The 17,269-nt window shown below is 44.0% G+C and overlaps 1 protein-coding gene across 1 annotated transcript in view; it reads right to left on the bottom strand.

The window, feature by feature from the left end:
- The window catches only part of LOC144723325 (coiled-coil domain-containing protein 102A-like), an 85,891-nt gene extending 70,113 nt beyond the window's left edge, over positions 1 to 15,778 (bottom strand). The window contains exons 1-3 of the mRNA XM_078602026.1: positions 15,199 to 15,778; positions 6,064 to 6,478; positions 1,861 to 2,454 (exon numbers count right to left, since the gene is read on the bottom strand). Of these exons, the coding sequence (XP_078458152.1) occupies positions 1,861 to 2,454; positions 6,064 to 6,237 (768 nt within the window). The 5' untranslated portion in view covers positions 6,238 to 6,478; positions 15,199 to 15,778. The remainder of the gene's footprint in view (positions 1 to 1,860; positions 2,455 to 6,063; positions 6,479 to 15,198) is intronic.
- Positions 15,779 to 17,269: the final 1,491 nt, after the last annotated feature.

Genomic DNA, 17,269 nt, shown 5'->3' with positions numbered 1-17,269 from the left:
CGATTATCTGAACCGGTCCTGGGACTCCCCTCTAGGTCGACTCAGCCTCAAATGGGTATCTGGTGCAGTGTGCAAGCCTCGCCACTAGGGAGACGTGCCGGCCTTCACGGGTGCTACAGAACTTGCCCCAACAGTCTGTTCAAGGCTATAGGGGGGATCTTTGACTTTGTGTGGAGTGGTAGTGAAGTGATTAGCGCACTGCAAACTCGGTGACCTAAGTTCACTTGCCAGACAAGGCGAACATCAGTATCGGGTCAGATATGGACTGGCCCCGGACATCTCCGAGGTTGACTCAGCCACAAATGAGTAGTACTCGGTGTTACCTTGAAACATCAGCATTGGGGAGAAAAAGGCAGCTGGGTGTGGTGCTGGACAAACAGCCTCCTCATGTACATGTCCCAGCCTTCGTTGGTTCTCGCAAATATAACTTTCCCCAAAGTCTATGTAGGCTATATTGATATTAGAATTTGGTGTCTGTATGTGTGGTGTGTGCTTGCGTGGTGGGAAGTAGTGGTGCAATGGTTGGTGGCGCACTGCACTGCAAACAAAAACACACCTTTTGATTCCGAACTATATATACAATCATTGGTAAGCTTTCTCTGTACCTATCGTAAACATCCGTGAAGTTGACAAATAATTACTTTGCGGAGTGCATAACCATCAATCCCTGGTCACACAGTTGTGGCTGTGCGTGGTTCTGCCCATAACACCCCTTGTGTGTGTGGTGGCAGCCTTCATAGCTGCTCGCTCGCTCGCAAACATCAGTAGGCTAAACGGGGATCCGTAGCGCTGCTCTGGGTAGGGGCTGTCCCTGGACTGGGCTGGACTGGGCTATTGGCAGGTGTTGTGGTTGAAAGTCAAAAAAAGTGCTGTTCTTTAATTGGCGCTGGTGGCATATTGGCAGTTAGAAAAAAAAGACTAAAAACAGCCCCCGCACAGGTGCCATGCTTCGATAGAGGCATTGTTCAACAGATGTCTGCCTCGGCTTATAATTGGTGACTTTTCTCTACGCTTGTAGAAGACGTGAATATAATCGCGCCGTTGCGTGGAGGGATGACGGCCAATAGTCAACGATGACGACGGGAGTGGCAAGCCAAGAAACGGAACTTGTGCCGGCTGGAGCACATCGACTGATAGGATGGAGTGATGAAAAGAAAAAGAAGCTCGTGCATGGAGGCCCATTGGGTATTGACAAGGCGGAACTGTGAGAAATTGTGTCGGTTACGGGGAGATTTCATTCAGCAGTGGATTGATCACGACTGCTGAAGATGATGGGATGAGAAACTCTGATGGGCAAAAAAACCGAGAAGATAAACTTGGCTACTGGACATTTTCTAAGAAATGTAACTATATTGGTAATGGAAGAGCAACTAATTGAATAACATTCAGTAGTTGAGGTATCGCAAATGCCTTGTTTGGATCAAAGTACTGTAAAAGTGGGAGTTGGGTGGATTGAAGCTGCCAAGGAGTGGATGAGAATGGCCCCAAAGTGACGCGGCCTTCGGAATTGGACGGAGAATGGTGGAGTTTTCTGTGTTCGTGATATACACGAGATGATAACGTACACATTCAACGACGAAGTTAGAATTCTGGCCGAGGATAACTCGGCCCATAATCCGTGAGCGATTAAACGAGAAGTCAGTGGGAACGGTCCCATTGGTGACTGGCACCTGCCACTGTCTCAGGACTCCCATTGGAGAAGAACCTCCCGATGCTCATTTGACTAAAGGGGGCAACACTTTGACTTGACGTTCATCTTGTGATAAACACCTTTAGACGCCTCACTTTCCGCTCGGTGAAGGACGCGCGTGTTCATCGCCTGCGATCACGATGCGTGTAGTTTGGCCGACGGCCACTTGCCTTGCTGCTGGGTAGCGCCACCGGGCGTTTGCCTGGTTCCGTGTCTCGAACAGGCTCCTGCTCCGGGCTGCTCATCCTCTCCACCTCGTTGCCAGCTCTGTTAACATCTCCGGGCTCTCTCTCAGCATCACCCGCCTCACGATCATCATCGTCGTCGTCATTCAGATCTTCCTGTTGCCGCTCCCCTTCTTCGTCATCCTCATCGTCGACATCTTTCCCGTCACGCGCGTCGTCCCCCTCGTCCCCCTCCTCGCCCCGTCGTTCCGTCTCGGCTCGCGGCGCGCCGGCCTCGCGGACGATCCGGGCGTTGTCGGCGCTCATCCCGCGCCTCTCGCGCTGCGCCTCCGCCAGCTCGGCCGTTGCCCCCTCGAGCCGCTCGCGCAGGGCGCGCGCCTCCTCACGCGCGCGGTTGCGCTCGGCGCGCACCTTGGCCCACTTCTCGCGCCAGCTCGCCGTGCAGTCTGACCACCAGCGCATGGTCTTCTCCAGCTGCAGCGCCCGCGTGCGCGCCTCCTCCAGCTCGCGCAGCCGCAGCAGCTCCTCGCGACCGCCGCGAGCCAAGGCCCAGTCGCCGTCCTCCATCACCGACAGCTCCTTTATACGAGGGGGGGAGCGGGGGAGAGACAAACTTTTTGGGTCATTTTCAGGAGGGGGGTCACCGTTCTTTCTTGTGGATCTCTCAACATTTTTCTGTCGACTGTTCAGATTGTATCGTCGTTGTGCACTTACTTGTCACGTTCATTGGCCACTTCATTGCCATCGTCGTTGTTGTAGTCGTCAAGTCATCGTCATTTGTATTCACCAGCTATGATTGTATCCACTACAGGATTAAGGGCTCCCCAGGCCATCGCCCTCCCTCACGACAGTCCATCTATCCGCTTTCATCTCTCTCCAGTGGACGTCTTCTCAGGTGCATACCTGTCAACCCCTTATCAGTGCCCTACCTTATTACAGACCAATTAAGACCTTATTGCTCACCCCGTGTCCTTACAAACCTCAAAGTTCAGCATAGAAAGTCACATCGCAAGGGAGAAACACAAACAAATACACCAAACAAAAATGTGTTGCCAATATTCAAACGGCTGTACGCCGTATGGACTTGAAAACTCAATTTCCCTGTACGAGAATACGGGTAAACCGTATGAGTTGACAGGTATACAGGCGTGTCAACCCCTTTGGCTGCCACTGCCACTGGCCTCCCATCTCCTTTGCTGCAACAGGTCCTGTCCATGTTTCTATCCTGCCTATCATCATCGCCATTATCAAAATCACTACAATGATTCGCCATTTGCTCCCGGTGACGTGGTTTCAATTAATGGCCATGCAACCTGTTGCCAATCGGTATCTCAACTTGGTCTGTGCCTCTCCTAACTGACCTAGAATTCATAAAATGTCAAAATGCCTCAAGGCGATGTACGTATGTTAAACTTATTTTGCACTGTACGTAGCTAACCGTGCTAATCGGAGGTGTGGGGGTAGGAAAATAAACTAAACACAAAAAGTAGTTCTAAAGAAAGTATTTGTCAATCAATGTGTCAACAATAGCACTGGGTTTACAATGCTATAGAGGAGCATGAATCTGGTCCGTGATGATGTGGAGGGACCAATGTTATACATCCTATTATCCGTGGGGTAATCTGCAATTTTACGTCACTCAACCACGGGAAACAAGTCAAGGACAACAATCACAAAAATAGGATGAATTTTCCGCGCGACTCCTATTATTTGTGAATTTTTTTTTAGATAATAGGAAACCGACCCACAGACAAAGATTGGAAACCCCTCAGAAAATTGCATACAATAGGAAAAATAGAGCGGCAGAGAAGAGGGGGTTTTGTCAGACCCTACAGCTCTTGTGGATTAATAGCATCCGTGGATAAGAGGAGTTCTGTACGTTTGCTAAAAGCAGCTGCCCACCAACATGTAAGGCCAATCATGGAACTTATCAGCTTATTTGTGAAAGCGTAAATATATAGACACATTATGAGTATATGTACATGTGTATGTACTTCATATATTTCATACATGTGTATATATACTTGTGATGCATTTTTTATGTACCAATGCACAGTGTAGCTATATAAATGTATTCATATGAAAGATATACTGTGAGATATTTATTGAATTTGTGAGTTTATGTGTTGTCTTATTTATAGAGCATGCATCTATAATGTTACTGGTTGTTAATTCAGCCAGTTGCAAAACTGCTTGCTATATTTGTCCAGCAGGCATGTATTATGTAGGTGTGCTTTTCAGTGTCTCATTTTATTTTTGTTGCAGGACCGGTAGATTAACAACTACAAGCCAAACCTTGATGTCCCCGTGTATTTGGCATGAGGATACCTAATAGACAAGGGAGTTTTTAACAAATAGCTAGATCACTCCCAGATCATCGTTTTTGTCTTATCTGGTATTGATTTATAACAATTATCATATTTTGCTACTGGCAAAGGAGCTTCCAAAAAAAAAACTTGTTTTATGGATGATATTGTTCGCGAACGCCTACCACGTGTTAAAGTCAAGGACAGAGATTGGGAACGTTGCCATGGCTTTAGTCGTAATGAGGCAGCAGAGTTGCCAGTAATTATTATAAACATTATTTTGTACGCTCATAGTTGTACATGTTATGCAATCTGTTTGTGAGAATACACATTGTGGTTCGAGAACTGCGCATTGAAGCTAATCACCGAGCTTGATCTCTGGCCCAGGCTGACATCGGTGGCCAGTGATATCCGAACCAGTCTTGGGTATCTCATATCTACCAAACCACACTGACCAGCGTGGTGAATTGTGATCATTGTTATGATTATTATGAAATAAATACATGTTTGAGTTATTGATTTTAGTGTGCATCATTTACTTTGCTACTGAAATAACTTTTTGGCATCGGGGTAATAACTGAACGATTTAATATACTTTACATTTTGAATACATTTGTAACCTCATGTAGTTATTGCACACGAGTGTATATAGGTCACTGGCTACACTGCTAATGTTACAAGCAACACTTGGTGTCACGCAGCTGATTTTGGTGAGCCGCTATTCTGCCATCCCTTAAAGCCCTTACCTTCCCCGCGACCAATGGAGTGTGAGAAATCCTTCAGGCAGACGTGGATTGACAAAGTGATTGCAAATTATACTTATGGTGATTATTGTAAAGCTTACTTTTCGAGAAAAAAACCCAGAGGCCCATTTTTTGGTATTCAGGCCCCAAAAAATGATGGCCCAGAGTCTGGTTGATTGGTTGGTTTCACTCAGTGGACAGAGCTCGCCTAAAATTCTAAATTACCATTGGAAAACACGTTAAAAAAACAAACAGTGAAGCCTCCATAAAACAAATGATTTTGTGATTATGCGTTGGCAGTGGTGCACAATTGCAAAAAAAAAAACTCAACACATTCATAATTAACACTCCTTAAAAGTAAAAGTATACACACTGAATATGTGCGTTATAGCACATATGCTCTGAAAATTTACCACTGTCCGAAACGTCACCTATTTATCAACGAAGACACAAATATATGTAAGAAGCACAATGCCATGTGTGCGCGTGGACAAATCATGAGCATGTCCTGGGGAAGTTTGAGCAGCACGATTTCTTTGTTTTGATGGGTTGTTTTTTAAATCGTCATTTACACATTTGACGTAACCTTTTAAATACTTTTCATGTTATCGACAAACGTGTTGTATTTTTGCTGTTGTTATTCATCCAAAAGGCTTTGGGATCAAACCTCCCTCTCAAGCGATTTGCACCAGGGACTTAAACAAGAAGAAGAAACAAAAATTAACCCGTAAAAACAAAGTTTTTCACTATAAATCCTTTATATGCGTGGCATCGGTTTTATTTTATTATTCATTTCTGTTTTTCTTGAGTAAGAGTTTCATTTTTATCACATTGGTATTTTAAATTAAATATGAAAAAAATTCCTAAAAAGTGGAAAATTTTGGAAAAATAAATTGTCACGCACAACGAGTCTGTGTGCAAAATGTCAGCTCGATTGGATCACGGGAAGTGGGTTAAAAAACGACCGAAAGATTTGCACGGTCGTAAGCGCGCAAGCAAGCAAGCAAGTGAACTTAATATAAAGGATTTAAAAAACCACCCCGCTCCACATCCGATCTCCCAACAACAGCGATGAGGATGTCTGGGACACGACGATGTGGGCGGGTGTGGGAAAAAAACAACCCAGCGGCACGATATACCGTGAGCACGGTGTCGCTCTGCTGGCACGCGGCAGACCGAGTGGTGGGACAGATGGCGTTGCGCGTTGGCTGCACGGAGTGCCCGTCTCCTCCTCCGCACGTGCGGGCGTGTCCACGCGGGCGATCGGCGCCCCCGTGTGCCGTCTGCGCCTTCGGAGATGGAATCCGGTTCATTATTATTATTCAGGATATTTTTTTTTATCGCCAGCGAATTTTTTCTTGTTGTTGTTGTTGTTGCCGAAATCTTAACAGCTTGCGCTCCGTCGCGTTGCGGTTTGTTTTATTCCCCACACTCACACCTACTCCCCCCCCGCCTCCTCCTTGTTCAGAGGGCTTCTGCTAAATCCCCGTGGAAAGTTTGATGAGTTGACATCTCGGCTGATGGCCCCTGCAAAGTTTCTCCGCTGGAAACCATCTGAAAATGAAAAACATTAATAATTTAAGCAACCTTTAGCTCCCCCGTTGTGACTGCAAAACATGTTACACGGTCTTACAGCTATTTCATTTTGACTATACGTGAACATGAATCATTTTGCCCGTGTTAAAAACCTCTAATATTCGGTAGATTATATCCCATTCCACTGTTACTGTTGGGTTTTATCCTTTAAATATAGTAAAAGTTGTTTCCTTTATGAATTGATAATTTAGCAAAATGTATGCCTTTGTATTTAATGCAATATACCAGTGTTATGCCTACAGAGTGTACAAATATACTGCAGCACCATTCCATAGTCTTAATTGGTACAATTACTGTTATTCTGCACTTCTCCAGGTGATGCCTCTTACTCAAGAACAATGCAATTAGAGGCCCAGTACAGTAGATGTTTTTTTTTTTGTGTATGGCTCAGGTATACGGGCAAAGCCTCATTAATAATCAATCGCAAATTGTGTGCCGTTACATTCCAAGACTTCTACTCCAAGCCATTAAATAACTAAACGACTCTGCATGACGCTTTTGCCCGGTTCAGCAGAGGTATAACGATAGGTCGGGGGTGAGGTGCTCGCTTCATCATCTCAACCTGAATCTTTAAAACGTGTTTCAAAAGCGATGCCTCCAGGCTGGCAATCTTCTCACTTCCCCCGGAGCTCAGTCAATCTTAGCCTTGATACCGAACCAAATGCCAATGCCACATCTGGGAGCTCTGGGCTCTGCTGTTTTCCAATGGGAAGCAGTTGCAATCATTTCCTGCCTGAGCCTCATTTGAACTATTCGGGCTCAAACCGCAGGAAGCTCCAGTGAAGGGGCTAAGCCTCCGGGGCTGCCACAAAGCGACACGGCAATGCACAACACAGACAGGTGCGGTCGGTTGACGTCGGTATTTTATTTTTGAAAGTGCCCTTTTCTTGAAATAAATCAAATGAAACGCATTCACACCCATCATTCATTGCACGCGACCGTCGTAGTCACTCGCCAACGTCGTATTGAATGTACGGGCGTGCATAATGTGGCTATTGAAACGTATACACACTGGGTGCAGTTGGCATGCACGCTCCCTCGTACTTATCGCTGTGCAAACTCGACGGCATTTTTTTCGCCTTGGGGACAAATGCGGAAGGCCCAAGCAATTAGCCGCTCGGTGATTTTTGTCAATTTGTAAGAAATGAGAACTCCTAATGGGATAAGAGTCACGCTTTGGCTTTTTCTTTTTTTGGCATCTGGAATTTAGAATAACAGGCAGTGTGTTTGCTCCGAGCTTCGCGGCGATCGCTTTGCTTCAGAGCTCTGCAGGACATGGATGACTGCCCGCAACCACAAATTGCAACAAAGACGGGCATTGTATGGCATGGAGAGGAATTTAATAATGCGCTCATCCAAAAAAAAGCGGCAGATAGGACTTAAATTAGAAGGAAAACTTGTATCTCACCAACTTGCAACAATTAGGGTCCCTGATTTCATTCTTTTATATTAAGGGTTATTTTCATAACTTTGTTTAGACATGCTATGCCAATGTGATTGACAGCTTACATACAATGATGAGGTTGCCTTTACGGAGTTTAGCGCTGTTGCATTAAATGCCAGCATTGCAGGATTGCATGAAAAGTAATTTGCCTATGTTCATTTGGTTTGTTTTTGTATCACACCCTCTCCTGAACTCCCTTTAAACCTCAATATATACCTTTGTAGAAAAAAATTGACTGACAAGCTTGGAACTAAAGGTTTAGGCTGACAAGTGAAAACATCAATATGTAAACATCTAAGTCAAATTGCTTGCATCATGCTCAAATAGGTTACTGGACAAAAAAAAATTGTGAACAACTTTTAACACAGGAAATGCTTTTCTGTACTTTAGAAGGGAATGTGTAGCAGGATTAATTAGATTGCTAAATGTGACAAGGTCAGATTTGTGAACCTCTATAGAAAATCAAAGTTCCTCCATGCAGTATTTCTGCCACTACATGTGAGTGGTTAATTGCAATGGTGGTAATGTAACGGTCGGATATGCGCTGATGCCTAGTGTATTTCTAATCGTTCAAAAACGCATCTGCACAGTAAAACATATTTATTTATCTATGCTCTCTGGATCTGAGTGCTTGTGATATTTGTTAACATAGCACTGGTCAACACACTTTTTCTGGCATAAGGTATTCCAACGGTTTTAGGGTAATTTTGGGGTGCTGATTCCAAATCTGGCATCAGTTTTTGTCTATCACATCAGGTTTTTGAGATATCAAATATTGCATTTTCAATAAAAACTGCAGAATAAAAATATTAAATAAATGTGGATATCTACATAAAATGATATTATAAACACACTATCCTAAAAATACAGCACCATATTTTAACACTAAAGCAGTCACTGACTCGCAAAAACTTGCAATCATAAGTGACAGAGTTAATTTCGGGTAAAATCAATGAAAATGGGGTATGCCGATAGCATAAAAATGAGATGTTATAGAGCAAATCTGAGATCAGATTTGGAATCAGCACCCTGAAATTAGTCTAAAATAGCTGCAAAAGTCCAGGCCAGAAAAAAACGTTTTTTTTTGTTGACCAGTTTAATCAGTCTTGAGACTCAGTAATGTTCTCCTGAATTCATAAATAAATTCATGTTATTGTAATTTTGCTAATTCCTCGGTGTTGGGGTTCAGGGGCTTCATAAAACAGCTGCAAAAGTCCAGGCCAGAATTTTTTTTTTTATTACCAGTGTAGTGCTGCATGTTATCGTCGTGCTCAGTTCACTGCAAGGTGACCACTTCTCAATGGCAACATGATCAGTTTCAGTGGTTATCTGAATATTCAATTTAGTTTTCATATGTAGCATGTCTCTCCTTATGCTGAAACTGACATTTTACATTGCCTTTGTATGTACTATATTGTACTCTATTAGTCTGATTGCCAGTCCATCTGACATTAAACTAATTGTTTGGTGATGCTGCATATGAAGTGGTGTCAACAACACTGCCTTAAAAGAATAAAATATATAATTGGTTACATTTTGGGCAATATCTATTCTTCATAGCACATAAACCAATATGAGATTGATCATAGGTTGTATTCTCATTTAATTGCCATCTGCTCCATATTATATATATTTTTTCTGAGCATCCACACAACATGACATTAATATATATTGTACATCGATGTATGGCATATTTTCTCGAAAAAAACATTGAATTTCTTCAAAATGACCACAAAGTTTGGCAGGTAACTTAAATTGTAGGAGCATCATAGTATGCAGAGAATAAAGTAATGATGTGTGTACACACGACACGGCAAGATTTTACAAAGGGACACCCATAACTCTGAATATTAGCTGTACTAACAGTTCACCTGCAGAATGTATGGACTCTCATCATCTATGTTGCAAAGAGTGTTTTTTCTGCTGGTAATCCCAATGCTTTTGTCATTCCATGAACATGTTCATACATATTTAATGATTGGTACTATTTGTACTGACACTCTGTTCTCATGGACGCACAACCGAGGAGCGTATGTTACCATTGCTCAATTTTTCATGGCGCTAACCTGGACTCGATTTCAGAGATGCTGTATTGCGTGCATACATCACAAGACACCTGTAAAACCTACATGCCACATTAATACTGGTAGGAACCACCTGGTTCCACCAGCCCACAGGGGATTATTGTGTCCGTCCGTCCGTCCGTCGTGAATCCAAAAATGGGAGGGGTGGGGCTGGGTGGAGAGGGGAGGTTGGGGAGGGGCTGGGTGGGGAGGGTGGGGAGGGGCTGGGTGAGGAGGGGAGGGTGGGGAGGGGCTGGGTGGGGAGGGTGGGGCTGGGTGGGGGGTGGGAGGCGTGGGGCTGGGTGGGGAGGGGCTTGTCACCCCGTAGTGCCCTTATAAAACTCAACGTTTAACCTACTCACGCCGGCTTGTGCCCGCCCTCACAGTCGGGCATATTTGCGGAATACACCACGCCGCCGTTGACCCTGGCCATTGACCGAGCAACCCAACGTTCCTACCAGCTCCCTCCGCAGGAATGTGTTACACGAGCAACGCTTAATGATACCATTATCTGTTTGTACTCGAGTAAGTGCATTAATTTGCTCTATTACTGTCTAGGTTTTAGAGGTTGTGTTGGAACAGCTCTGTGTTGTCAGGTTGTACTGCGTGCTGTACAGCATGATGTCTGACGTTTAAAACTACGTGCTGGGCGCTTCTGGAGACAAATTATTTTTAGTGGTTGTGATGATTAAGTTACTACACAAGCACCCAGCACGTGGGATGAAAAGTCGGACGTCATGCCGAACAACACGTGTCACATCCCGATAACACATCAGAGAGCTGTACGTTAGCTGTAGGCATGCTCAACCATTTTATGATGTACTAGAAGGTTTTGGCAGAGGGCCTACGGCCTACTCCAGCTCTAACAAAAACTTGTTGATAAAGTCTATTCCAGATCATGAAGCCGCGTGCATCGCTGCTGTCGTATCAGTGAGTGTTTACTCACTTTATCACTGAGGAATGGTCTGCAAACACAATTCTAATCTCAACGTTCCTGATAGAGGTGGCAAATACTCAATTTAACACGTAGGCTTTCGCGACCAGTATTATTCATAATAAAGATTTTTTTGGGGTTAGAACACCAAAGGAACATTAAATTATCCCAAACACAGCTGTCAGCAGTGGCAGAGCATGCTTGCCAACAAGGACATTCAATTGATTTTGATAACGTTGAAGTGTTATGCAGAACGAATTATTACTGGCCAAGATTAGTTAAATAATCAGTTGAAATTGAGAATAATTCAAATGATTTCAACCGCTGTGATCGCTATAGACTCAGCGTAGCCTGGAAGCGTATTTTTAAGTAATACACAACACATATTGCAATTCCTTACAGGTGAGTCACATGCTAAGTGGTTGATTACTGATCTATTACATAATTGCATACACCCCTACCGCCGCCTCTGATCTCGAATCCTGATGGGGTTCAACAATGATGACATCATCCTGCACTATTTAAGACTGGAAGCAGGTGGACGGCTCCACCGTTCTGGCAAATCGCCCGAAGATGCTGGATATAATTTCCAGGGAAAACGGCGTGCTCAAATGGCAAATGTTTGTGGAATCACTTTTCAACAGTACTCTTTAAATCCGGCACAATGGCTTATGCATGACAATACTATATCCACAAAGCTGTGTCTTCAACAACAAAAATAACCGGAATTCCAGAATGCTTTGTTTGTCAAGATGACATTGCCATGCTTCTACACATTCTGCACACATTCTCATGATGGCCATGGGCTCAAAAGAGCCGAGATTGTGGAATGTTTTATTTGGACAACAGACAACAAGGCATAATATAGGTTTTTGGGTTAGTTCGCGTAAATATAAATGCGTCAAAACCAGCCACCACTCGACACCGCCAATAAGTAACGTTTGTCAGGTAAACAAAACACGCCAATTCGTTGCTAGTTCAGCATACCGGTGTGGTGGCAGGCTTAACGACACACTTATATTTACGCGATCTAACCCAAACACCTTATGGATAAAATCGGTTGCGAAAGCCCGGGTTTAAACAGACAACAAGTCAGCTGTATATCTACGTAATCCTATTTGGGACTGACAGTTTATATAAATCTGGCTGTTGAATTGCCTTCTCTCTCATGCTAACGTCTCGAATATTGCTCGTGTCTCAACATTTCTAAATATTCCAGTGATAATAAGAGGCAACGATGTTAGGAGCCCAACACATTCGCCATATGAAGCACCTCCCCATATCTGTGAGCACGCTGAAAACAAACCCAGCTGAGACCTGGAATCTCTGCCCATCGCACCGCTCGGCCAATCCTTTAGTATGCACTAGCACATTGTGGATAATGCTCAGCCTCGGGGCAAACAAGCCACACTGAGTCGTCAGACTCTTTTTCGGGAGGGTTCTGCATTTGGGTTTTTATTTTAAGATGTTTTCAGCCAGTTTACGACGAGTGTTTATAATTACACAGGTGGTAGGAAACCGGAGGGGGCAACACTCCATCCCCATACAAATGGAGACAGATGGCGATTAGTCCACTTGCTGTACCGTCTTTTCCTGACGAGCCAGGGTATGGGACCTCGATGTAAACGTAAAGAGAGTTCACGACATCTGTGTGAACCACTAACTCTCGCTACCTCCACAGTTCTGGGTAACAGGCCACGTGCATAGTCATCACTGCCTGGCTTGGTGTGTGAGTGGAGTCTTAGTGGCTTCTTTAAGTCTTGAGTGAAAAGGTAAATGACACCTCTATGTAATGTAATCAATATCCATGGTGCAATACTTTACCGTCCGTGGAATAGTGTGCGTGTTACAAAAGGTTTCAGTTTTGTTGCCAGAAAAAAGGGGAAAAACCTATTCTTGTGTTACAAATTGTTTCATTATTGATAATACCTGTGCTGAAAAAACGCTTTCAAGGTCATTCGCATTGAATTACTGGAATTGGTCTTGTCACTATGAATATAGCAGGTGTTAGATTGGAAAACTGTGAGTGTTTTTAACTCGTTTAGAGTAATCGTAATGCTCGCCTGAAATGGAAAACTGATCCTTGTGCTGTAACCGTTTTACAATTCAGTATACATACAGGGTGGTTCATACGTTAATTGCCCCAAGTGGGCAACATCCAAGCCTTGGATGGCGAAATATCATATGCCCCCTCCCATATAGGACGGCCTTTTAGTGTAATGTCCACCACTGGCTATTATCGTAATCACGTGGTGTAATGCGGCAGTTTCTCTGTAAGCAAGCGTTTATATTTTATGGCACATAATGAGTTTTTACACGTTTTCAAATGAACAAAAACACAAGTTTGCCTTAGAAAAAATCTAATTTACCTTTATTAACTTAATAGCTTGCACATGTTTACGAGGGCAGTAGGAAATATTGCTTATATGTAGTTGTACCGCTGTAGCTTGCTAAATTGAGATTCTACGTGGAATTAATTAGGGAGGGGGAACACGCGTTTTAAGATACTTTAATTCCATATCGATTTGAAAATGCAATTATTTTCTTTGCAAGCTGTGCATAGTTAACGGTATCTTTAGAATGCAAGATAACCAGACCCACAACGAATGCATAATTTCTGCTTTAATTGAAAAAAAAAACCTCCTATGTTTCTTGAGTAATGAAAGATGAAAGTACCGGACTCTCTTCGTGGAATGTCCTCATAATGGGCCGATAAATAAATGCAATTTGGACAACAAACACGGGCCCAATTTCTTTCGGGGGTGGGGGGGGGACCGCTTGATTATTCCATAGCATGCGTGCGCATTATTAGCTTCAGTGACAGGACTATGCTAATCACATTCCCGTAATTAAAAGCAGGTGTTTGTATAATAAATCCAAGGATGGAGCATTCAGGGTACATTTAGGTGATTGTGTTCAGCGTTCTTATGAATGTGCTTTATATTAAAGGACATTCTAAATTAATATGATCATATTAAACGAGGGAGGGGGAAGGAAATCGTTTTAAAGTTGAACAGTCAATTTCCCAAGTTTATTATATAAGTCATGCAGGATGAAGAGTATTTGTCGAATATTCTCAACAGTGACTGGCTTTGCAATTTGAAAGCATCGACTACTTTATTGGTGAAAACCTATTAAAGGAAGATCTTAGCACAGCATGCTGCTGCTGCTGCTCATGATAAGTGAAAACAGACTGGCTATAACAGGGATAGATAAATACAATTCTGCCAATTTTTTCCCATTAAAGTCAGAATGCAGCAGACATGAAAGGCATTACGTTTATCCACCCAGCCAGCACCTTGATATGTGCTGCCAAAACACCGAAACGCAATGTTCAATTGAAGAAAATCTTTCTTGGCATCAGACATTTTCAATGAATATCGCTACAAGCTGAAAACGGGAATCCATATTTTTTGGCGTATCACTCTGAACTGTTATATCATCCTTCAAATGTGAATGCTACCAGGTATACGTGAGTGTATATGTGGAGTGTGTGCATATGCATTATTCACATTCCATCCAAAAACGTTTTAAGTCATACTTGAAACATTGCAATAAGCATTGCCATCAACTCTGGGTTCAACAGTTATGCATGCTGAACATACAACCTTTGTTGCCACTTTCTGAATTTAGAAGTCAAAATCATAACTAAAGGTTCACACAAATTAGCTTTGGGGGCTTTACTGACTTGCAAATCGACCGCACTTGCCAAAGCGAGTTGAAAGTTTTCAACAAAACCAATAACAACGTTAAGCATTCTTAATTTTGGAGCTTTCGTGACTGCAGGAATTATTCTTTGGTTCTTTCGGTAAAGTCACGTATAAAGATAAAAGAATAGTATATGCTATTATTTAATTTATTATTTTATCTTTATACGTGACTTTACCGAAAGAACCAAAGAATAACGTAAAGCCTATTTGAAAGCGGTAGTCGTAAACAAAAAAGTTAAGCGTGTGTTGACAAAGTTACTGGCAAGCAGTAGGGATCATGTGGAGGAGGAGGGGGGGGGGGAGACCAGAGGGGATGAGCGAGAGAGCGGAGAAAGCGCATGACGGATGCATTCACAGTTGCACGCCTTTTTCGCAAGACGCTCTTTGCTACCCGCAACTGCGTCGGGTCGCCGGGGGGGGGGGGTGGAGAGAATCGGCCCGGGAAAAGTCGCGGCGGTGTGGGAGAAGAGAAGAGATGAGAGAGAGAGAACGAACAACAAAAAAAACGACATTGTCAAAAAGTTTACCGCTTCATTTTTCATCGATCCCACGGGAGACGGCGTGCGGTCAGTACCGCGGCGCAGATCACACGGATCGCGGGAGGTTGGGAGGAGATGCGCTGCGCGGTGCGGTGGCCGGGCCAGGGAGAGACGCGGGGAGCCGTGGGCCTCGGCCACTGCCGCCACCGTCGCTGCTGCTGTTGTTCCTGATGCTGCTGATGCTGCTGTGCCCGCACGGCCGAATCCCTCCAAGGCACCCCCGCCCGCACTGCTGGCACGCCGGGGGTGGGGGGGGGGGTCGAGTTGGAGGGCGACCTAGGGGTGGTGGTGATGGAGGAGCAGTCGTTATCCTGCTCGTACCCTATTCCCCTCCCAACACCACCACCTCCTCCTCCTGCTGGTGCTGCTTCTTCTTCTCCCCCCCCTTGTTTGTTTTCAGTGGCAGCCTCCCACGCGACCCGACAGGTTGCCTGCAGGAGCAGGACGAACGGGCGATGATGTGCTGGGGGTGCCCTTTGCCTGGCAGTTGAAGGCAGGGGGTGAGAGAGAGAAGCGTGGTGTGTGTGCGCGTTTGAGAGAGAGAGGAGTTAGGTGCTCGCTAACAGCACTTGCTCCAAGTCTGTTTAGGCTATAACGGGGGGGGGTGGATCTATGTCTTTGTTTTTGAGATCTGAGTGGCGGTGGGGGGGGGAGTTCAGTGCCGAGAACTGTGGGGATTTAGGAAGTTGTGGCGGCGGTGGTGGTGGTGGGGTTGGGTAGGGCGCAAGAAGGGTGATGGGATTTTGGTGTGGGCCTTGCTGCCCTGGCAACGCATGACCACAGGCAGCTGCGAGGTTCATTGTCCGTGGTGGAGGTCGTTCTCTCCACGGCCACAGCAAATGTGCCTGCCCCATTCAGTGCGCGCTATAACTGTGACAAGCAGATAAACAACCGTGCTGGATTTTTTTTCGATTTAAAGCTTTCGTGACTGCAGGGAATCATCTTCTTGGTTCTTTCGGTAAAGTCACGCAGAAGGGAAACAATAAAACAATAAAAACAAAACATAACAAAATTATTCTCACGACGTTTCGGCCACAACGCAAGCAGCCGTCCTCAGGTGAAGAAGAGAACGGCTGCTTGTGTTGTGGCCGAAACGTCGTGAGAATTATTTTGTTATGTTTTGTTTTTATTATTTTATTGTTTCTCTTCTGCGTGACTTTACCGAAAGAACCAAGAAGATGAACCGTGCTGGACTGTCAAAAAATATATACATTACGGTTTTTCAGTTATCCGGAAAAGATTACAATTTACAGATGTTACATATCTTGAAAACAATATATCTGTAAGTGATCAAAATACAAAAATATGTTTCCGGATTAAAAATATAACCACCGTTTTAATCTTTCAATATATGTAGAATATATATTTATACTTACGCGATCTTACCCAAAAACCTTTTATGAATAATATTGGTTCGCTAAAGTCTACGTGTTAAACTGATGTATAAAACCGACTGCAATATACACTTTGTCGAATTGGCAAGTTACAATACAACTTTACTTGTTTAAAACTATTGGGGTTTGTTTCATCCATATGAAGGCCAGCGCATATCAGTCTTCACTAAAGTGCACCGTTGTTTTCAAACATGTTATTGCTCTGCTTCTTAGCCTTGTTCTTAATGATGCCATCGCCACCTTTCCACAGTTCAATAGAGTGCCGCTGATGCAAGACAAAACGCACGCCATTGTCACTGCATGTACTGAACCTGGCTAAGCACTCCTCTGTGTTGTTTCATTACAGGTCTTGGTTCCAATCCGTGATGTGCTTTGAATTATTGTTTACTCTCCCAGAGCTTCAAAGTGGTGTGTGCCAAGAACGGTATGAGTATTTATTTTATCCGCTAAGATGCCACTCACACTGCTGCAAATGGAATTGTGGATGTTGACATTTCTTATTGTAAAACAAAGCTGGAACTTTGTCAAATAACCACGGGTGCTTCTCCCCTCCTGCTTGCGTCTCTGATTTACCACACGAATATTACTACTGTGGAATTGAACAATGCCGTGTACCTCACATCTCCACAGGCCCCATTCGTGTCCACGTTGCTTTGCATTTTCAT

Source organism: Lampetra planeri, chromosome 17, assembly GCF_965212315.1.
Source record: "Lampetra planeri chromosome 17, kcLamPlan1.2.h2, whole genome shotgun sequence".
In the NCBI taxonomy this organism is placed as follows: domain Eukaryota; kingdom Metazoa; phylum Chordata; class Hyperoartia; order Petromyzontiformes; family Petromyzontidae; genus Lampetra; species Lampetra planeri.
This window is presented reverse-complemented; position numbering and strand designations above follow the sequence as displayed.